Here is a 23480-nt window from a genome sequence, read left to right on the forward strand (position 1 = left end):
AAAATAGTCAAAAGTGATGGTTTTGACCAGGGGTGTCAAGCTCAATTTCATTGAGGGCCGCATCAGGGTTGTTTTTGACCTCTAGGGGCAGGGGGGCATGGCCAACTCAATGTCACTTGTGTTGGGGGCGCTTGTAGCAGCCTGAGTACTCTGCCAGCGTCCATTTTCAGCTGCGACGGCATCTTGCAACCCTCTGCCAGCAAAAATGGATTGTGGAAGGGCGCATGCGGCCCTCCCGAGCTCCGCTTTTGCTGGCAGAGGCACCGTAGGCCGGTCCTTCGCTGTTTCCAGGGCGGCCCCACGGGCCAGATCTAAACATCACGCAGGTCAGATCTGGTCCATGGGCCTTGAATTTGACACCCCTGTCCTAGGTCTAGATCTATCATATCTAATAGATTTTGTAACCTGATTATATCCACTAAGTGGATATTTACCTTTACTCTGATGATGTCACTGATTAGAACAACTGACCAGCATAGCTCTAGTTCCTTATACTGTAGGTAGAACTGACCTTTATGACATATGAGAGGCATCAGTTGGTATTTAGAAGCAGTATTTCTTGTTGTGACACCCCCCCCCCCCATTTTATGTCATAAGCTTCTTCCAGAAACCAGGTTGGCACTAATTGTGTTGCCCTTTTGTTAAGTTGCAACATGGGGTTGTTTAATGGACTTTTGCGAATTGTTATCATTGGTAGTTTGCAGAATTGTATGATTTTGGCAGTACACAAATGAAAAGGTAAGATGTATTTATTTTATTTTTTATTTTATTTCAAATTTATATACCACCCTTCTCCCTGAGGACTCAGAGCGGTGTACAGCCAGATAAAAACATATAATACAAACATTAAAAACAATTAAAAGAAATATCACTGTTTGGCCCCAAATTTAAAAAGACAAAACCAATTAAAATTGTTAAAAGAATTTGTTAAGCCAAGTATCAAATCTGCAAAATTCTAGAACTGTAATTTCTTTTCCTTGAATGTAATATAATGTGAAAACATGGTAATGGTCTTGTAAATTCGGATTTGGAACAACACATCACAAGCTCACAAAAGAGCTTTTATGTTTCTTGCATGCATTATGGTGGTCAATATTTAAGGACAGTATCTGTTTTAACCCTCTGTGGATATTTTGCATATAGCTTTATTCACTTCAGAAATTATTATGGAGAACAAGTAATAAATATATGCTGCAGCATTTCAGATTGTAAATGTGATGGTTGACATACTGTTTCCTTAAATGTCAGGGTCCACTAGAAATAAAGAACAATCCCATGTGACAGTGATTACAAGACAGCTTGTTGTACTTAATTGCTATTAATAGAGAATGAAAATAATTTAGTTAATGAAACTGCTATGAGGGATGTAATAAAGTTCCCTTCTCTTTTCCATATCATTGTTCAGGAGTTTAGATGGTGGGAAGACATTTGGCACTATAGATGTCAGATTTATAAATATGGGGAAGACTGACGATGGGGAATCAAATCAGATCACAACAGATGGAAAGGAACAAAAGGTAAAAACCCAGGTCTGTTCACAAATTAAATTAGAATTATCAATTATTTCAGAAACCTATATGAAAATGTGTAACTTTCAAAATTGTATATTCAAAACTGTTATCTGGTATAGAATTTTAACATATATTGTTAAAAGAAAATAACTTTAAAACAAATTAAATTAACTAGCTTAATATAAATTGGGCTGCTACCCTGTTTCTCCCTACTTCTATTTAACATAGAAACGGAGCAGATCATTTTAAAGATTTGTTGTTGTTGTTGTTGTTGTTGTTGTTGTTGTTAATAAAAAGGTATGTTATTGATGAATGTATGGTAACCTCTTTTTTTCTTCTGCTCTCATTTTGGCTCATCCTAGCCTCACATATTTTGAAATACTCCATCACTTTTCCTCTACAAGGAATAGGACTATGAAAACAAAGGAGGGCATTTTAATCCTCAGTCTTAAGAATTGGTATTTCTTGCCTTTGCTGTTTTAGGAAAGAATTGCTTTAAGATACATTCCTGTGATTGACAGACACTATGGCAAGAAAGTTATAGCTAGTTACTTTTCTCAATCGCTACATTAAAGTTCCTGGATTGACACAATAAGTTCTGCATGGGTGCAAATATGTTTCTTTTTGTACTTTAAGCCAATTTATTTTGAGACAGTTTAATTAGAGAAGTCATTGCATCAAGTCTAGCACATTGATCTACGGCCACATAAGTTAGATTGCTTATTTAGTCAAGGACTTTGAAAGCACACTTTCTTTGGTGAACAAAAAGCAGGCTAAATATGATATGTGAGTTTGCTAAGGGAAGAAGGGAGAGGGAGAGGGAGAGGGGTAAATGGAGTCTGGACAGTGTAAACCAATATGAAAATAGTGTGTCTAATAATACGTATTGCCCCCTTCCTGGGATGGGAGGAATTGGTCTTCTCTGGGTGCTGTGTAGCTTCCAGCTATTGCTCAAAAACATAAAAAATTATGGATACTATCGGCCAAAGGAATAACAATAATTCTTAAGCATCTCTGTGAATAAAGATAATAGTTTTTCTAAAGAGCCTTTAGTTCATGACATCCTCACTTTGTAAGAAGTTAAACATTTTTTCCACTCAAACTCGCAACAATTTTGGCATTTTAAAGATAACAGAGTAAAGAAACAGCATGCACTATGGTATTTAAATAGGGTAGTCCCCTGTTTCCCCCAAAATAAGACATTCCCTGATAATAAGCCCAATTGGGCTTTTGAGCACATGCAATAAGGCCAAGCACTTATTTAAGGGTTCAAAAAATATAAGACAGGGTCTTATTTTGGGGAAAACACGGTATATTATCCTGAATATAGTATGATTGCTTTATAACTCTTTATTTTTACTCTGTATTATGAATTCTTGTTTACATTCGCTAACTTTATCTTTCAGTGTGCCTTGGTTTATTCATGTTCATCTCCAGAAAACATAATTAATAAAGATAATTTACCATTATTAAATGCAGGTATGTACATTTAATTTATAATGGTGAGATTAACTGAATGCTTAATGCTAACCTTAGTATTGAATTAAAAGGGTGAGCTAGCTTCAGGCTCATATGATTTCTGTCAGCTTCTAGTAAGGGTCAAAGTGTATATGCAAATGTCTTGCTTACTGTACAATCATTTCTCCAAAGATATGCAGTTATCCTGATTTTTATAGCTTCAGTAAATGTTGTCATTTAGAATTTCTTTTTTGGAAGCAGAAGGTCCTATTACAGCAAAGGAGAAATCATTTGAAACTGTTGGAAAATGTGTTCATCCCCTGCAGAAATTCCATGAAATCATCCACCCATTTTCTCTGCTGGTTTTACATTGAGGGCCAAAATTGTACTTTATACATATTAGAGTAATCTGGAATGTAAATGATGGCAGATGTATAGACCAAACTATTAGCGTACAGGCAGAATTGTTAACCAGAGTTCCCATTTAAGTCAAGCTTTCTGGGTCAAAGCAGAATTTTCCAGCAACAAAAATAAATTACTGAGAATTTCAAGCTATGAATTTCAAGCAGAGCTTTGTCTTGTCAACACTCCCCGGACACTTGAACTTTCCCCCTAAAGTATCTTTGTTGGATAGTGATTCAGTGTATTACTCCTCATCCAGCCACCATTAAGATTCGTTACAACAAAATAGCCTAGATCAGGGGTGTCAAACTCATGGTGTCATGGCAGTGTCACATGACATATCTGGACCTTTTTCCCCTTTGCTAAACTGGGGGAGGGGGGGTGGCCAGCACATGACGCATCTGGCCCCTGGGTCAGGAGTTTGACAGCCCTGGCCTAGATCATCTGGACAGTACATTTAATCAGAGTCATATGATGAATGTGATAAAATGTGTTCTTTTATATAGCTATCAACAGACATTCAAGTGACTTGTGGAATACATACGTGTGCACAAATATACAGTACATTTGTTTAACTTCTGTATCTTGAACTGTATCCTTTGCAATTCTGGATATAAAATGAGGGAGTTGAAAATTGCGAATTATAAAATCTCTCATGCTGGAAGATATTGTCTTTATTCTTAAATATCTTCTTAGTATACGAAGCCCAAATATTTTATTAATTATGAAACCTTTGTTGCGAAATAAGCATGAGAAATAATAATAATAATAATAATAATAATAATAATAATAATAATAATAATAATAATATACTAGTATATTGCCCAATTTGTTTTTTGATGTAGCCTACCTCAAAGGATTGACAATTATCTTATCTATATGTCTTTTATTTTTATTTTTTAAAAAATCAGAGTCAAACAGAGAAGGTTCGATAAGGATAATGACCCTATAAAGGAAATAAGGGACTTTACTTAATATTTTGACCTTCCAAAAACTAAGTTTCTTTTCTGTTCTTTACTAGCAAGTTCTCTTTATGAGATACATTATTAGAGCTAATAATGCAGAGGAAATTTTAATTATCTCTGTTCAGAGGTTTTCTCTGAAGCATAGTGTAACTTAATATTTAATTTTGGATTGTATTTTCCATAATCCCCCAGACAACATAATAACAAAATTGAACACATTCTTTATGGCACAGATTGGGAAATGCAAGTTCATACAAATCACGTCTTTTGTTGCAAAGTTTTCATGGATTTATGAACAAATATTAATATAAAATGAATTCTTTCAATAGTTGGTAATAAAAAGAAATGTAAAACTGAGATATTAAAAACAATTAAAATAGCAATTAAATGACAATAATTAAAACAGTTAAAAACAACAATGAAAAACAAAGACAAAACAATGTCTTTTAAAGGCTAATAAAGATACTAGATCCCTCAGAACTTCAGGGAGTATTTTTTAAACAGTTGGAAGGACAATATAAATATCTTACTCCCAAGTCATGGCATCTGGAGGCCAATGTGCTCATAAGATCTCAGTAAATATGACAGTTCATAGAAAAATATGACAGTTCATATCAAAAACCTAAAGGATGTTTAATATAGTGACCAGCAGATTATATTTTCCTGGAAATGAACTGTAATCAGTGAAGTACTTTTATCATAAATATAATAAGGTCTGTTTACTTCTTCCAAAATCAACATGGCTGCTGAATGTTGTACCAACCAGCATACACATCACAGTTTTAAATAATTATCTTTCAAAAAGTTAGCATATTGCCTGATCAATCATTGACTGTTTAAACAATTTGGAAAAGAGAGACATTTGAATCCAGAAGCTCAGGAGAATGAAATCCTGTCTGGAACAGGCAAATTTACCTCCTCTCTGGAGTTATGAACATTTTCATCTTGTACAAATTCAATTTCTTCCCCTTATGAAGAGCATGCCAAGGAGCTACACCATTTCCTAACATAAAAAATAGATCCCCATGTGAACAATTGTGGAGAAACTGGCTATATAATTGAAGAGAAAATCGATATAAACAATTGAAAAAAGTTTAAATGGCAATTTAACTCAGGGAATAAAAAAACCTTGATAAATGTTTCAAATTAATAAAGAGCTCTGCCTTAACACACTTATATTAAATGAGAGTTTGAAATTCCTATTGTCCATTTACTCCAAGTTTAGTATTAAATATATTTTACTGACATTTGTGTAATTCTTGCTTCCTTGATCTCACCCAGATTCAGGGGTGAAATTCAGCAAGTTTTGACAGGTTCTGGAGAACTGGTAGCGGAAATTTTGAGTACTTCGGAGAACCGGAAAATACTACCTCTGGCTGGTCCCAGAGTGGGTGGGAATGGAGATTTTGTAATATCCTTCCCCAGGAGTGAGGAGGGAATGGGGATTCTGCAGTATCCTTCCCCTGGAGTGGAGTGGAAATGGAGATTTTGCCATTCTCATTCTGCCATGCTCACCAAGTCACGCCCACCAAGCCACACCAAGCCACGCCCACAGAACCTGTCGTAATTTTTTTTTATTGAAAAAGTTTTACAAACATCAATTTTCCCCCCATTTCCCCCCATCCCTCCCTAACCCCCCAGACCCTCCCCCCCATGACTTCCCCAAGGTGAAATCCATCCACATTATATTATATCATATCATACTTTACCACCCCTCTATTTTCCCCCCTGTGCACTATACATTTCTGCATAGCAATAATCTATTTTGCCCCCTATAAACTATACATTTCTACACAACATTCAGCTAAAGGCTATCTGGTACTTCCTAGTTTGATATTTATTCTGCACGTAATCTATCCATTTCTTCCACTCCCAAGCATAAGTCTCCTGAGTCCGGTCTTTTAAATATGCTGATATCTTCGCCATTTCTGCAAAACTGGCCATCTTCAAAGTCCATTCTTGAATTGTAGGCATAACATCCCTTTTCCAATATTGACCAATCAATAACCTAGCTGCTGTCACCATATACAATATCATTTTTGTTTCACCCACTAAAAAACCCTTGACTATACCCAGTAAAAACAATTGAGGAGAAAATTGAATTTTTTTCTTCAAAACATTTTGCATAACCCAGTAAAAATTTTTGAATTTCACCACTGCCCAGATCTATGTGGAGTTTGACACTTGGTGTAGCATCCAGTATTAGATCTCCTACTAAACTTCCCCAATAGTTTCAAGTGGATCCTGAAAAGCACTGGTAAACCAAGGGCCAATTCCATATAACAATTCCCATTTTTAAAAAAACTGTCTCCTAGTGAACCCTATGAAACCTAACTGAAAAATAATATAATATACCAATGACCCTAATTTTCAAAACTCTCAGACAATTCAGAAGGATAACGTGATTGATTGAAAGCTACACAGAAGTAAAAGAGGATAATCAGAGTACATTGTCTCTGCTGATTTTGAAACAAAAATAATTCATTGGCTTAGTAGTATAATTTCAACTTTATGGTCCACTTTTCAAGTACAAAAACAAATTGAGTGGAAGCTTTACAGTGAGCTGAACGAAGGAGGAATTTCCTGACTGAGATATATTAAGCAATAGGACCACTGCCAATTGAGGTTGTGGGTGCTCTGTCACTGGAGGGTTTCAAGGAAAAACCAGATAGCCATTTGTCCAGAATAGTCTGAGGATTCCTACACTGGGCATGGGTTTAGACTAGAACACTCAACATTTCCGGCTCTGCGGACTGGCAGGAAGCGGGGAGGGAGAGATGATTGTTCCACGTGAGTGGCTGGCAAGTGTGTATACATCTATGCAGTTCCGTTTGAGTGAGCAGTGTGCACACGGGCCTGCCACTCACGCAATTGGAGTGCATGACTCGCCTGCTGTTCACACAAGTGGGGATGTGCGCATGCTCGTGGACCATTTCTGCGGCCCGGTTGCAGTCCCCTCACAATCCACTAATGGGCTGCAGCCCATAGGTTGGGGACCCCTGGACTAGAATATGTTCAAGATCCCTTTCCACCCTCTTACAATCAATGCTCTTACAGCCTGAGACAACTCAGCAGGCAGTAAAATTGTTGTATAATGTGTGCCGGAAAACACTGCTTCTGTGCTGAACGTTGTGACTCCATAGACCTTCCATGGTTGTTTATGCAGCCATCCCAGATTAAAGTGAAGACTTTCTCAATCCACATTTACTCATTTATCTTGCCCTTCAATTCCCACAGTTCTATGTGCCAAGGAATCATTATTGAAACAGAATGGAAAAAAATAGTTAGGAACAATTATATCCTGGCAAGTTCCCTATTGCAGATACTAATAATAGAACTGAGAGAATCGTTAATAGAACTGCCCTCCACTATTGGCCCACCATCCTAATATTTGATCATGGTCACTTATTTCTTGAGTGAGAAATAAACATAAAGGTATGTTGACTTGTTTGATTCATGCTATATTTTCTTGGCTGTCTACTGCATACTCAGTTTTCTCCAACATCAGAATTCAAGTGTCACTACGCTTCCTGCTTTTCAAACTACAACTTTCACTTATTTGGGAAATACACACTGCAGTATTTTTTGGAAAAATGTAAGCTGCAGTTAAACAATCCATGCTTTCTCTTTTACAGTGTTAAAAAACCCTATCTGTAAATTATATACGTTCCCCACTTCTGACAACAAGTGGATGTATATACGAGAACAGATGTTTGAGAGCAATCTTTCTTTTCATATTCCCAAGGAACTCATCAGCCTACACATAAAGGAAGATCTCAGAAGGTAAGTGAAATGAAAATGTTAAAAAAAATGTGCTGTTAAAATAGTCTTTAGAAAACTGCTGGTAGAAATTGACTAAAACATCAATTATAGTAATCAACTAAAATGCGAGGAATTCAGAATTCCAGTCTGCTTGCTCCAGTGGAAGTAAACTGGAGATAATGTAAAAGAATCAAACTGTTGCTAAGGGGCAACAACAGGCATTAGAGCTGAGGCAAGTTGTAACTAAAGCAGTAAATCTTTTATAGCATTTCCTTTCCTGGAGAATCCAGTGGCCTACCTGTATTAGGTATGGCCAGTCCAGATCTGAAATTGATTTACAGTTGCTTTACAATATTTTCTGAATTAGTATCAAGAAGCTTAATCACATTATTCTAGCCAGACAGATTTTATATGTTCATATGTTACAAAAATATGAGTTAACTGGTTTTTGAGTTAACTGGTCTGATAATCAGACCATTAATATTGCCGTAGGTTTATTCATAAAGAAAATAAAATGTATTATATAGAGAAAATAATTGAGGATAAATAACTAACTTCAGCGAGTTTTATATTGTAAATAAACCTTTGTCTAAAATTCATTTCAACAGGTATATATTAATATAATAAATTTCATTGATGGTTTTTCAGGGTTTTTTTTTATACAACAAGGTATTTTGCTTATCTATGTATTGATTTTGGACGTTCATTTCATCCCACATCCAGTTATTAAAAAGAGCTACTTATGAAAAAACTACATACTTGTAAAAATGTTGAATTCTGAGTAACCATTCTTTGAATTAACTAAAGCAAACAAAAGGAAAAGAATACAAATAGATACATAAAATGAACTTTATGCTAGAATGAAGGTGGAAATAAAAATACAATAGATATTAAAATATTATTAAACTATTTTTTTAAAAGAAGGAATGCCTGTAGATTTTACTCCATTAGTTGTTGCCAACTATAGGGGACAGCACTCATCTCCATTTTGAGTCCAGGAGTCAGCACTTTCCACAGTCATGTGGCTAGCATGACATCGTGGAACCCTGTTTTTAAAGGCAAAACAAACAAACTAAAAGATAAACCAGTAAAAAAGTATAATAGTATGTGGAAATGACCTTGAGGGTTAAGGGGAAAAGATGCTGCCTAGGAATGAACTGATAAAAAGCGGTGGGAAGCCAGAAAATATTTAGCAGGCAAAGAAAGGAACTTAAGAAGGATGTCCCCTGATGTATCTGTTAAAATTCACCGTAATTGATTTGTAATTTCAGACTTCCAAGATTCTGTTAATGTAGCCTGACATGAAAGTAGAATTAGTTCATGAAGTCATGTTTCCCTGGGAAGGCTAACATCAATTATACACATCTGAAAATATGAAATAAGATAAATAATAGAAAATAGCTAACCATTCCTTAGGTATCATGTCTTCCCCTTGTCCCTCAAAGACATTCCCATACACCGTTATAACAAGATAAATTAAAAAGTATATAAAAATGCTATCGTGTTTCCCCAAAAATAGGACATGTCCCAAAAATAAGGCCAAGCCTGATTTTTGGGGTGGGCCTAAATATATGCCGTACCCGGAAAATAAGCCCCCCCTTCTGTGTCTCACACACACACACAGGTCCTTCATGCCCCCAACCCTCCCAAGGCAGCCACATCCCTGCAAACTCCGGCGCCCCCTGCCCATTTTGCAGCCCACGACATTGACCGTAGACCTCGAGTGCCTGCTCCTGCTCTTGTGCCATGGTGGCAGAATGAGTCCGCATAGCCCGCGCCACCGAGCGCCCACCACAGCAGCCCCAACACAAGCATCGCCACCCCGGGGCTTCCTTGGCAGGGCAGCCACCGGCAGCAGAGAGGGAATGGCTGAGGCGCTGCAGGTGTTACTGCTGCCGCCACCACCGCCTGCAGAGGTCCAGCGGTCCCCTGCGACCAAGCTCAGCCATGGGCGAGGAGCATTGGCCGTGGCTGGGCCGGCCAAGGTACCCCACTTTTTCTCTCTCCCCACTTCTCTGATGCTACTTAAAATATTTTTATGCTTTACTTTGGACGTTATTACTCATTTCTGTTTTGATTGTTTTTATTATTGTTGTTATTCTCTGAAAACTAGGTCTTTTAACTGTTCCTTGTAAAACTTGGTTTTCAGTAATTTCACCATATGGTAGCCTTCATTTGGAGTTGTTCCAGTTTATAAATTTTTTAAATTGAAGTGTGTAGAGCTGAATATAATAATCCCAGTGAAGCCTTCCAAGACAGAATAGAGCAGGATAGTTATCTCTCTAAATCTGATGGCTTTCAAGATGTTATTTGTCTTCTTTGAACAGTGTTGGATTATGCTGTTTGGACATATTTAGTTTATGAACCACTAGTATATACAAGTTCTTCTTGCATGTGCTGTTCTTGAACCAGATTTCCTCCATTTTGAATGTGTATTGTTTACCTAGAAGCACGACTTTATACTCCATGTTAAATTTCATTTGTTTCCATTCACTGTTCTAAGCAAAATCTTTTTGAATTTTCCTCATCTCTTTCTAAATATTAGTAAATGCTCCTAGTTTTGTATTGTCTGCAAATTTGGTATGCATTCCTTTAACTCCCTCAATATCATTTTAAAAATGTTGAATCATAACAGGATCTGGACAGATTCCTATGGCACCTTACCAGGAGTGGTATTCACTTACCTTCGTTACAGTTTGCAAATGTGAGTGTGTGACATCTCCGCGCATGCGCAGGACCTTCTGCGCATGCGCAGAGCATTAAAAACAGGATGTGATAATGTCCAGGCGGGTGGGCGGAGCCTCCCTCAGCCGCTGCTTCCAGTTTGCCCGAACCGGATAGAACCAGCTGAATACCACCACTGAACCTTTCTCAACATGTCTCTCCAGATAGATTTGATGCCATTTATAACTATTTTTGAGTTGTCCTTGAGCCAATTGTGGATCCACATAATGTCTGAGTTGTCAAACCCATATTTGATCATTTTGTTAATAAGGATGTTATAACAGCATGAAAGGCCTGCTAAATTCAAGATATACTATACTATAGCATAGGATCATCCAATTAAATTAGTCTGACATGATTCGTTGGCATAAATCCATATTGGCTCCTGTTAATTAATGAATTCCTGTCTTACAGTGCTCACAAACGTCTTTCCATCATAAAATAACAAATTTTCTACATCCCATGTTTAAAAAATAATTCTTCATAAATTTATAAATTCCAAATTTGAAGTAGTGTACATACTTCAAAATAAGCTCAAATATTTTAATGAATTTAAGAATGTCAAAATGAAATGAAATGAAATTATTCATGTGCCCTTTATTATTTTACATTTCCAGCATAATGAAATTGATAACCTTGTTATACCTTATTTGAGATATAAATGCTAAGAAGGATGGGAGATGTAAAAAAACTTGTAGATTACTATAAGCTCCTAGAGATAAAAACTCTAATATCCCAGTATGAGGTAATGTCCCCCTAGTTGATGCAAGCAGTCTGGAAGTTGATAATATAGTTGCTAGTATCATACTTTCTCCTTTTTGATACATATCCTCTATCACAGCAATCAAAACTGCCTACATCTTCATCTAAAATCCAAGTTTAAATAAATTTAGATGAAACATTAGCACTTCTAACTATTAAGCCATAGATGCCTGCAGATAGTAAAAAATAGAGGTACCCAGAATTATTATTTTATATGTATTATTAATTATGCAAATACCATAACTTTCAACAGACACTGGGACACAACTATATAAAGGTAGAATTTACATCAGTACACGTATCATCATTTTGATGTAAAGTTGATTTGCTCAGATTCCCATGCACATTGCTTAAATAATTCAAGAATGAAAGGGCTAAGTGAGGTTATTTTTTCAGGAAATGTTATGTTTTTTTGCATATTTGATATCTGAAATTACTAATAATCTCAAAATATATTAGAATTAGCAGTACTATTATATTGTTTTCAGCAAGCTTTCACCAACCATAATATCTAACATCAAGGAGAAACAGAGGTATGTAATTTAAAACATTTAGCTTGAATTAATATATGTTAAAATCAAATTTCACCCAGCACAATAGGAACTACTGGAGTTTTCTATATTCAATGGAACCAAGCAGTTCTAGTTCTAACAATAAAAGTTTTCCATATGTTTTCATTTAATACTGATGTGAATTCTGGTTCAATTATGTCAGTCTCCAGAGTTAATAGGAAGCTGGCAATTTGCTAAAGGATTTCCTTTTGTAATTTTGTGAATTGACTATCTTTAATTAGCCTAACATTTTCACTTAGCAGGTGCATTTGCCAAAATGATTAATCCAGATATATCTCGATAGTACATATTAAAAGTGAAAGTAAGATTTTCTTTAAGTGGTGTGATTAAAAATTGAAAATCTGAATGTGTAATTCTCATCATCCAATTTTAATTTGGAGAATTCATTATTTGTTTTGGGGGTCTTGTTTAATGATGCTTGTGGATTTATTGTTTTAGATTCCATATTTTTCAGTATAACATACTTTTCAGTATTAAACAATGCCAATCGCTGCAGTAAATGCAGATGGAAACCAGCTTATTTTCACATAAAAGCTGGAGAACAAAATTAGAAATGCAAAAATTGCTAAGATGTAGATTTTAAACGATAACATCTCATCAAATGTAAATGGAATGTAAAGTAAATCCTTTAATTTAAATGGAAGGAGGCAGGACATGGATATTAAGACTCAAGGCTTACTTCCATTTATTTCATCTGTATTATATTTCTTAAAATATATTTCTATATTTCTGTAAAACATAGAAATAATGGACCAACATTTGTGTGGCTAAGATGGTCTAGCAGCCTTTTAGAATGTAGATATATGGAGATTTTCATTCTTAGAATTTTTAGCCACCCTTACCAAGACATATGAAGGTGCCAGTTTAAGAAACCTTTTCTATGATTGCCTGGACTCTAGCATTTCCTTACCCTATTCAAAGATTCTCTGAATAAACTGAATCAATTTCTTTCAAAAAAATACCATATTGATTAGGCCCAGGATAATATTATATATAAATAAGAATGGTAAAACTAGCTGTTATACTATAGCTGTTTAACCATTTAATTTGTACTAATATTTTTGTAGCATTGGATTGATAAAATAAGTTTTATTGTTATTTTGCTACAGGAATCAGGACCTTAAAGAACTTGGGGAACTTTCTCCACATTGGGACAATATGCGTAAAAATGTTATTGCACACTGTGATCAAATGTTGATCCTGTACCAAAATATGCTTGCAGAACTTGGAAAATATACAGGTCAGAAAATGTTTAATAATTGTGATTTTTTATTCTATACAAGTATGTAGTACAAACCATGAGTACATATGACCTTTTCCTTTTCTCTCAAATTTATGGGGGGGAAATAATTACAGTATTTAATCTATGATATTACTTGAATGTACCCCCCTCTGGGTCCAATCCAACATCTCTCTTGAGTCTGTCCACAGCCAGTTCCTACGCCGTTTGATGGGAGTCCCTCCCTGCATAAGTAATGCCGCAATTCGTTTGGAACTGGGCATATCCTCACTTGCTACAATCTTGTGGAAATGTGCAATTGGCTATTGGTTGTCTCTGTGGACTAGACTCACAGGCTATTACCTAGGCCAATGCCTATGGCGGGACCCTTTTCATAGTCCCTGGGCCCATAATATCCATACAAAACTTTTGAAGATCGGGATTTCCCCCATTGAAGCTTTTACTTTAGGCCCTGATGCTGCCAAATTGTTGATTTTTCAACGGCTGGACGACATCGATAGACAATTAAATCTGGCAAATGGATCGGGAACATGCTCACCGTTTTCCCTTGGTATTGTTCCTCACCCTCCACCTTATCTCTCCACGTTACACTCTATCAAACATAGGCTCGCATTTATGAAGGCACAATTTAACGTGATCCCCTCGAGTGTCCTCGACAGTAGGCTCTCGGGGGGAGTAAAATCCATCTATTGTACATGTGATGGCCGATCCCCGGAATCTCTGTTCCACATTACATTCGTATGTCCCCACTATCGAGACATAAGATCAAGATTCATTTCTCCTATTTCCCAGAGATTCCCTGGTTCACCTGATCTGTTCAGCCTTTATTTCCTACTCCAGAACACAGACCCCAATATAACTCCAAAGGTGGCAAAAAATTTTGCTGCAGTCATGGCTGAAAAAAAACGGGGGAAGAGACAGGTAACCCCTACGGCAGAGGATCACTAGTATTGTTAGTACAGAGTGTATCTAAGGCAGTAGATGGTGTACTGTCACATGATCTATCTATATTTGTAAAATATACTCCCCTTCTATGTGTATTTTAATTTGGTCTTTGACCACAATAAAAGCTTACTTACTTACTTACTTGAATGTAAGATTTGTCAGAGTCTAGATCAGGGTTTTTCAACCTTGACTATTTTTAAGATATATGGACTTTAACTCCCAGAATTGTGAATTTGGCCTCACATCTTAAAATTGCCAGGATTGAGAAACACTGGCCCAACAAGAATCTCCTGTTTCATTCTCTGGGCATCAGGATTGCAGAAATACTGCCAGATAAGGGCTATTTAGCTAAAAATAATGATTTTTTAAATAGATCATCCACAAAGTCTTTCCCTCTTCAGTTATTTAATAGCTTTCAGAATTCAGGAGTTCAGAATCAAACTTCTGGAGTGAGCAGTGAGGTAGCCTGCAGTACTGCATTCTAACCACTGCGCCACCACAGCTCTTAAATATTAAGAGTTATTGTCACCGTTTGTGTCTCTATTATTCTTGACTGAGTAAAACCATATATTAATTAAATATGCTGGTCTATGGCCTTAATAACAATTTGCTTGGTTGATATTAATTAAAGTGGGTGGTTAGTCCTCTGGATTTCGCGTACCAATTACAAAGAGACAATCCTTTGATTACAATAGTGCAGATAGTCTTGAAAAATGATATTAGGAAATTTCCCTTTATATTTCCTAAATTTCTCTTCCACTTCTCTTATCCAGTTCATATCTTGTAGATATTGTGGATTTGGACATCACAGAATTCCTATGGTGTGAACTCTTACAAATTGAAAATAGAGCAGTATTCAGATTAAAAGAGAAAAATGTGATGTGGAGCATAGCGCAGTCATATAGGACTAGTCAGCAATTCTTTAAAGCAGGTCTCTTTTCTTGAGATTGCCTGGGTGTCAACTAAAGCTGCAGCACGAAGATTTTTGACACCCAAAAATGTTACAAACAATATCTTCAAAATATCTTCCTAGATTTTAAGAAACAGAAGACATCTGGATCCTAAGTTAAGGATATTTTATAATTTTTTTTCAGGCTCTTCTTTCAAATCAAGTTGCAGTAAAGGGGAAAAAACTTTAGAATTTGTTCCAATAAATCTACATCTGCAGAGAATGCTTGTGCAGGGTCCTTGTATAAAAGGTAGGTTATATGGTGTTTTACGGTTCACTACCTAATAATTTAACTTCAATCATGAAATATCTTTTTCTTTCTTCTCTGTTAGTTGAACATTTAGATTTGGGTATTTGTGCTGTTGAAATGTACAGAGCTGTATATAAAATTGTGTTCCTTATTGAAAAACAAGTGACTGTTAATTCTGTTTTTTTTCTCACTATTATTCTAAAAGTTGTATATGAATGTTTTATATTTCATTTATCTTTATTCATTTTCCAGATACATGCCAAGTGTAGCTTTAATTATGGAATTAGTTTCAGCTAAGGCCTGATTTGGATGTATATTTTTAAGTTTGATGAACTTAAAAAGTTTAGTTGAAATTTGATGGTTAATTATTCATTCAACTGGAGGATTTATAATTACGTAGCTCATGAGAGTTTTATTATAGTTGTGTGTTGCTTTTCTTACAATACATATGATTATTGTTATTATAAACCATCAGAAATTGGATAGAATGTACATTAAAAAAAAATAACAAAACCTGGAAAAAATCTTAATATTGTATTGTCTTTATTTATGGCCGAAGACCAAAAGTAAATTACAAACTCATATAAGGAAGGCTAAAAGATAAGGAAAAAATTAAAGCTAAAATAAATTACTTTAAATAACATATCAATATAAATTATCTGGATTTTTAATGAATTCTCCCACAAATTCCTATTGCCTCTGGTGCTAAAAGAACCATCAGACATTTAAATACTATAAATTCAACATGCAAATAAAACTATGGGCAATAGCAGATCCTTTGCATTGGTCGCCTCTAGACATTTTTAATTGTATCCAAGATTTGTGCCATTGTTTATACTACTAAACAGAAAATTAATTTCAGTTCAATTTATTGCAGTCACATATCAGTACAGATAACAAAATATAATTTAAGACAAAGTTAAAATACATTTTAACAATAACACATTAATATCTGTAAGCTCCAGGGTACAACCTATATTAAAATATAATGTAAAGACTAAAATTATATTAAATATGAAATATATAAAATATTAATAACAATAAAGTAAACAGATTAAAATTAAATTGTTTTAGTGGACAAGTCAGTTGTAGTAGAATTTTTCAAGATGCTGTTTGCATATCTGTTTGCATTGTCAACTCTTTGTTTTATTTACTTTATCTCTTATCCTTGAGTTTTCAGTGCTGAAGTAATTTACTGTAAGGAACATCTTATGATATAATGCAGCTTGCATGTCATATTTGAGAAGACTGAAATTCACCAACTTGTGTATATGTGTATTCTTTATTCCATTGGAATAAATTTCCACTGGAAATTTTCTTACAAAGAATTAGATTGGTGAGACTGAAGTACAAATAGACATGTTTCCTATTGCAACCAGAACACCTGGGTGCAGTATTATTTAATGAAGCTGGCTACCTTTCTTGTGTTTTAAAGTTACAACAGAAAATATTCAAATGGTTTCTGAAATAGATAATTCTAAGTTCCAATAATCAAAGGTATACTGTTATCGTTTTGTAACCTTGAAGCATTTTATTATTTCCATTTGTCTCTTTTATTTTATTTACCCATTTGTAATGTTTTTAAGGTCTGATAACTACAATTCTTGTAATAAGTCCTTAATTTAATGGACTACAAGAAATAAGGGGTGTCCACTATACCCAAACATATATTAAGGGGCAAATGGAAATATATGCATGCATAAAATGATGTTAATACATGCATAGAATTATGAATAGTTCTTTTTCTAACTTTTCTCTCCCTTTTTTCCTGCACTTTTTAAATTTTTAATGTATTTTGATAGTACGTAATTATATTAATTTTATCTGTATAATATAATATTTAATAAAATTATTGAAAAAAGGAAGAAAAATATATGTTTGAAAAGTTGTATTTTCTGTTACCTTGTTTCCCCAAAAATAAGACCCTGTCTTATATATTTTTTTGAACCCTGAAATAAGTGCTTGGCCTTATTCCCATACACTCAAAAGCCTGATTGGGCTTATTATCAGGAGATGTCTTATTTTGGGGAAAATAGGGTATCATTCCATGTAAATTTTTTTTCCTTATGAAATTTCTAAAACTGTCAAGAGTCATATCCAGTAATGGTATCTTACCAGGATAAAGCCAATTGCTAAATATGTTTTTAATAACAAAGCATGATTACAATAACTGGGTGAAGAAGCAGGAAATATGTTTGATTCTTTGTTTCCTGTCATAGGAATATCTCCTCAGAATATTTTCTAGATGGGTTTGAACAATATAGTACAGTAAGCTCTTAACTTAGTTTAACAACTAGTGAAGAATCCATTCAAGTATAAACAGATGAGAAAATAAAAGAGGGAAAGTAGCTCCAAAATTCAAAAGAATCCTGGAATGGTAAATCTGGTCATTTGCAGGTGGTTGGGAATTGATAGTTGGTGAAATTCATTTGCAGTGAGGCAAATTTGTTGGTATTAGTTAGGACTATTAAAACTACTTTTCATTGCTATAAGATTACAATGCATCCCTAAATATACAATTTAGCATGTAATCTTTCTCTTGCAGATGTTCTTTATGATGTCATCACTGTGGGAGCTCCTGCAGCACATTTTCAGGGATTTAAAAATGGTGGTCTTCAGAAATTATTGAATAAATTTGAAGTAGAAAGACGAAAGTAAGTACACTGCCATTAATTTAGAAATAGTCCAGACTAACTAATTTTGTATTATATATCAACTTTTCTAGCAATTTTTCTTCTTAGGTTATGAAGATAAGGATTATCAACATTACTAATTCTCTTTTTTATTGCTTTTCCTAAGCGAGTATATGGTAACACATTAGTATGTATTTGTATGTATTTAGTTAGTATGTATAGTATGTATTTGTTTAGAAAATTAAACATACATCTAATTATAAAAAGTTATTTTCGTTCTTCTAATTTATAGAAAAGGAACTGAAAAACTAAAAAAATAAACATAAAGGTTACTTTAAGAATATAATTACAAATCACAATCATATGTACTTATAAAAAGAAATGAATGGAAGAGGGTGAATCAGTATATGTCATTCAGTTGTTTCAATCATAAGTTCATCAGGGTGCAAAGTTAAATCATGCAATGTATGCATTAATTCTATGCATTTCTGGATACAATAAATATTTATATTTTGGAACAAGATCATTTTTGATGCATTTTATATATAGTTTTAGATATGAGTCATATGCCATATTACAGAATTTGGAAAACTGTGTGAAGAATAGCTGCATTCTAAATTGTATATTGGCCTCAACATAGTTAGTTTAGCTTGCTTAAAAATGTGGTCCAAATAAAACCCAATCTGTTCTTTGTATTAGTTTTTTAATTTTGAAAATGAACATTTATTTATTTCAAATACTACAGTTACCTGACTAAGCAACTACATACATACACACATGCATAAGAAAGCACTACTTAATTGTAGAAAAATTATAATACAATAAGAGCATAATGTGAGGCTAGGATAATTTTTTTCTTGTTTGATGACATATGACCCCTTGGTTTTATAATTATAACCAGTCTTATTAATTCTATTTGTCATAGCACAAGATCGAAAACCTGCAAACATATGTCAGGGTCCTGGCTAGATAGAAGCAGTGAGATATGGACATTGTGTTCTTTACCAGGATAGTTCTTTAAAATGGGATAAAAGTACTGATATATCTTCCTTGATTCCTATAGTGCAAGCAACAAAGGAGCATATGGCTTAGGAATTCTACAAAGCCATTTCCACATGGACGTAAGCAGAGGTGGATTTCAGCAGGTTCTGATCAGTTCTGGAGAACCAGAAGCGGAAATTTTGAGTAGTTCAGAGAACCTGTAGTAAAAATTCTAACTGGCCCCGCCCCCATCTATTCTCTGCCTCCTGAGTCCCAGCTGATCGGGAGGAAATGGAGATTTCACAGTATCCTTCCCCTGGAGTGGTGTGGGAATGGAGATTTTACAGTATCCTTCCCCTGGAGTGGGAAGGGAATGGAGATTTTACAGTATCCTTCCCCTGCCACGCCCGCCATGCCACGCCCACCAAGCCATACCCACAGAACCAGTAGTAAAAACATTTGAAACCCACCACTGGATGTAAGCACTATTGAAAGGGGATATTTTTATACAGCCCTCATAGAACAGCAGAGAATACTGCATCCATTCTGACTAAGGTGAAAGCCCAACAGAATTTCAGAATTAGAATTGTGGAGAGATATGATGATGGCACATGCCTATTTGAGAAGAATCCATAAACTGTATGGTTGGATATTAGGCTTAAACATGATTGTATATCAATATCCCAGGTGCATTGTTTACATCCTGGCATTTTCAAGCCTTAATAGACAGAGACTTTCCAAAGAAAGTCCTAAGGATTGGAATTTGTTTTTGTTTTTGTTTTAGCCAGATTGGTTTAAAACCAGTAAAGCCAGACGTATAGAAGAATCCATTTCAACCAGAAAATAAGGTGATAGAACCAAACATGTCTCTAACTATAAAACAGCATTGAACCAGGAATTGTGAGTATTATTAGTATTAGATAGCATTTTTAGATGAGCATTAGTACATGGAATTTACAATCAATCCACACTTTGGATCTCCAGAAGGTTAATTCCCCATTTAAGTCTCTTCTAACAGAGCTATTTAGTATGACCAATTCCAGACTCTCTATAAACTGGGCAAGTCGGAAGACTGCCATATTACAAGTTTTGATTGTCAAGCCCATAAAGGACAAACTTTTTTATTTGAGGGGAGAGACTAATTAAAATGAGCTTGTAAAAAAGCATCTGTCTCTCCAGTATGAGCTGTACAGTAAAATTGAGACTGTAGTTCTTAAACAATTGTTCACAAGAAAGGACATCATGTTGAAAATGCTCACTGCCAAATCACATTTGTAAGGCAGGAAATCTCAATAAGAACACTACTAGCACATTTTGACTAAGTAGATTCTGCTTGAAGCAAGCAATTTCAAAGATAGTCAGTCTTCAAGCTACGTAGGAATTTTAAAGTGATGCCATCATCTTGAATCAGAAACAAACCAACACCCAATGCAGTTTTGCCAACATTTGTGTTTCATGGCAGTATTGGATTCTCCCAGTTACATTAAGGCCAGTGCATTTTGTACTAGTTTTATTTGCCTGGAAGTCTTCAAGGGCAGCTTTGAATGTAATTCTATGTAATGTAGGTTCTATTGCAATAAGTCATCAGTGACAATGACCAATTATGTTTTTGTCCCATGGCTAAAAAGGGTCCAGACAATCCACTTCTTCCATAGCTTCCATAGATTGTTGTTTCCACAATGTGCAGGACAGTGTGTCCTCATCTCTGCATGAACATTCCTGGAATATATAACATACTCATTTTTAAAATTTTGACTGAAAATTAATTAAAGAAAAGGGGGGTTTTTTTGTAGAAAACTTTTAGAATTGCAGGTTTTAATCTTTTTGGTGTTTTAAAAATATTTGACGTAAATTGTTAATGGGTCATCTGACAGGCTTTATTAAATTATTTATTTTTCAGTAATTATCCTGACCCAATCCTAATAGACTATAGGCAGATAATAAAATAAATTATATCATATTAAAACAATAAATAAAATAGAAATGCATAAACAAAGGACTCAAAAACAGCATACTACAGTACTTCCTTATGAAAAGCAGCTTGTTTTGTAACATAAGATTTCAAAGGATACTCCATGTGGAATGCCGACTTTGTTGGAGAATCAGCAGCAAGGAAGTTAATACATTTATATTCTCTCTCAGTGCATCTGTCTACTACTTCCATACGTTATGTGTCCAAAATCTATAATTTGCTTTTTTATCCAAATCTTTTTCTATAATACCGAACGATAGCTGTCTAATATATTTTAACTAAAGTATTTTTAATTCACATAGTACTGAATTTATGATGGGGGGGGGGGAGTTAATATAGAAAATGTTCTTTGTTTTTGGATTAGTTTGGTCATTTTTTAAAAGATGCATAGAATTCCTAACTGAAAGCATGTAATAATGTGTTAGTATTCTTTTTTTTTTTTTTTTTTAATTTGATTTATATGCCGCCCTTCTCCGGAGACTCAGGGCGGCTTACAGTGCGTTAAGCAATTCAACTGATTTATTTTAGCATTAGCTTTTCTTGGCAGCAAATTTCATAATCATACATAAAGTAAATTGTTTGGACTTCATCTTAATTTATTTTGTATTGCTACCATATAGAACATTTCATCTTCACATAGAATGAATTATTTGTGTTTTCACTATAGAAAGATTATTTTAGATTATTACTTTTTAAAACCATATAATGTAGCATCATAATAGTTGAAGGCTTATAAGTTATACAGGGTTTCAGGGTTTCAAGAATCCATAAATCATTTTCAGAATATTGTGCATGGAAGACTTTTCCCTCTCTTTCAAAAGCTAATCAAGATGAGCTGCACTGAAGGAAAATTATGCAGGCTTCTCATTATGAGGTTTTTAAATACCCCATTACAAACCCAAAGGAATCTAAACTGTCCCTGAAGGCTTATTACAAAAATGAAGACCAAAAACCATGAACAAAGAAGCAAACACTGATTTGGACTCAAGCTGCTATGCCTTAGTACAATTGGCCTCCTAAATCAGTAGAAAGTCACTAGAACGTGATTAAAGTTTAAATCACTTGTAGAGTGATTTTAATTAATGAAGGTAATTTAAACACACTTGGTTATTTTTAAAAAAAAAACAATTTTAATCTGCAGATACCTATACACCTATTACTGTAATAGGAAATTTAAAAAAAAATTGAAGCAGACTTTGCTTTAACAAATGGCTCAATTAAGGTAAACATCTTTGTTTAACCAGTCTATTTTACCACACATGAAATAAAAATTCTTTTATTTAAAAATAACATTAAATTGTTGTTTACTTTAGCCAGAATTAGTGGACCAGAAAAGGCAGGAAGTGAGAAGAAGGAGGATAGTGAGGTCAGCTCATGCTCCCAGATAATTGAAGCATGGTTTAGGCAACCAGAGAAGTATAGTCAAATTAGTCCAATGAATGTCAGTTTTTAGTGTTCCTTTTACTATGTAAATTAGCACAGTAAACTCTTGATTTAATGGACTAATAGTAACAAGAATGACTTCTAGCTCCAAATATCTGTTATATAGCTGATTGTATTATGCACATGTAAATGGGAATACGATTTTATATAGGACAAAAGGCAAATGGATTTAAACCCTTTGTAATGTACATTTATATTAATTTATTCAATTAATTAAAATGCAATGAAATCAAAATTCTTTAAAGTTACTTGATAAATATTGAGAATATTTATTTCCCTTTGAACAAGTTTAAGTGAAATTCTTGGAAAACCTTCCAGTTCACCATCTGGGAATTACAGCAGTGGAAGTCCAATACATTTGGAAAGATTTAGGTTGAAGAAAACTATTCTAAGCCTAAGCAAGTTTTCTTAGACTGAAAATTAATTAAATATTTTTCTGAACTGCTTTTCTGTATTAATGCTAATAATATGTTTTTATCTGCAACATTTTTATCCACTGTGATTATAAACTTTCATGTATATTTTTCTTTTCCTATATTGGAGTGAGTAATCTTGTCATTTTAAATGTCTCTATGGATTAGTGCCTTGTCATGGCGAAGGGGCTTGCATAACTCAATGATGCTATGAGCTATACTGTGCAGGGCCACCCAAAATGGACAGGTCATAGCAGAGAGTTCTGACAAAACATGATCCACTGGAGAAGGAAATGGCAACCCACTCCAGTATCTTTGCCATGAAAACCCCATGGACACTACCAAAAGGAAAAACGATATGACGCCAGAAGATGAGCCCCTCAGGTCAGAACGTGTCCAATATGCTACTGGGGAAGAGCAGACGGCTAGTACTAGTAGCACCAGAAAGAGTGAAGCGAATGGGCCAAAGCCGAAAGGACGGTCAGCTGTGGATGCATC

At 34.7% G+C, this 23480-nt stretch overlaps 1 protein-coding gene across 11 annotated transcripts in view; it reads left to right on the plus strand.

Annotated features, from left to right (window-relative positions):
• The window catches only part of INPP4B (inositol polyphosphate-4-phosphatase type II B), a 216057-nt gene that overhangs the window by 115056 nt on the left and 77521 nt on the right, over nt 1–23480 (plus strand). For 6 of the 11 annotated variants that reach the window (XR_015729073.1, XR_015729072.1, XM_087874550.1 and 3 more), the window contains 6 exons: nt 1406–1529; nt 2918–2990; nt 7972–8119; nt 13266–13396; nt 15436–15540; nt 18086–18194. Coding sequence is in view for 9 of the 11 variants with exons in the window: in XM_087874550.1 (XP_087730676.1) it covers nt 1406–1529; nt 2918–2990; nt 7972–8119; nt 13266–13396; nt 15436–15540; nt 18086–18194 (690 nt within the window). In the remaining 2 variants the exon portion in view is untranslated. The remainder of the gene's footprint in view (nt 1–1405; nt 1530–2917; nt 2991–7971; nt 8120–13265; nt 13397–15435; nt 15541–18085; nt 18195–23480) is intronic. The other 5 variants (XM_087874552.1, XM_034401282.3, XM_087874553.1 and 2 more) reach the window with 1 other exon arrangement.

The sequence above is a fragment of the Pantherophis guttatus genome, chromosome 8 (assembly GCF_059756535.1).
Source record: "Pantherophis guttatus breed Tessera chromosome 8, ASM5975653v1, whole genome shotgun sequence".
In the NCBI taxonomy this organism is placed as follows: domain Eukaryota; kingdom Metazoa; phylum Chordata; class Lepidosauria; order Squamata; family Colubridae; genus Pantherophis; species Pantherophis guttatus.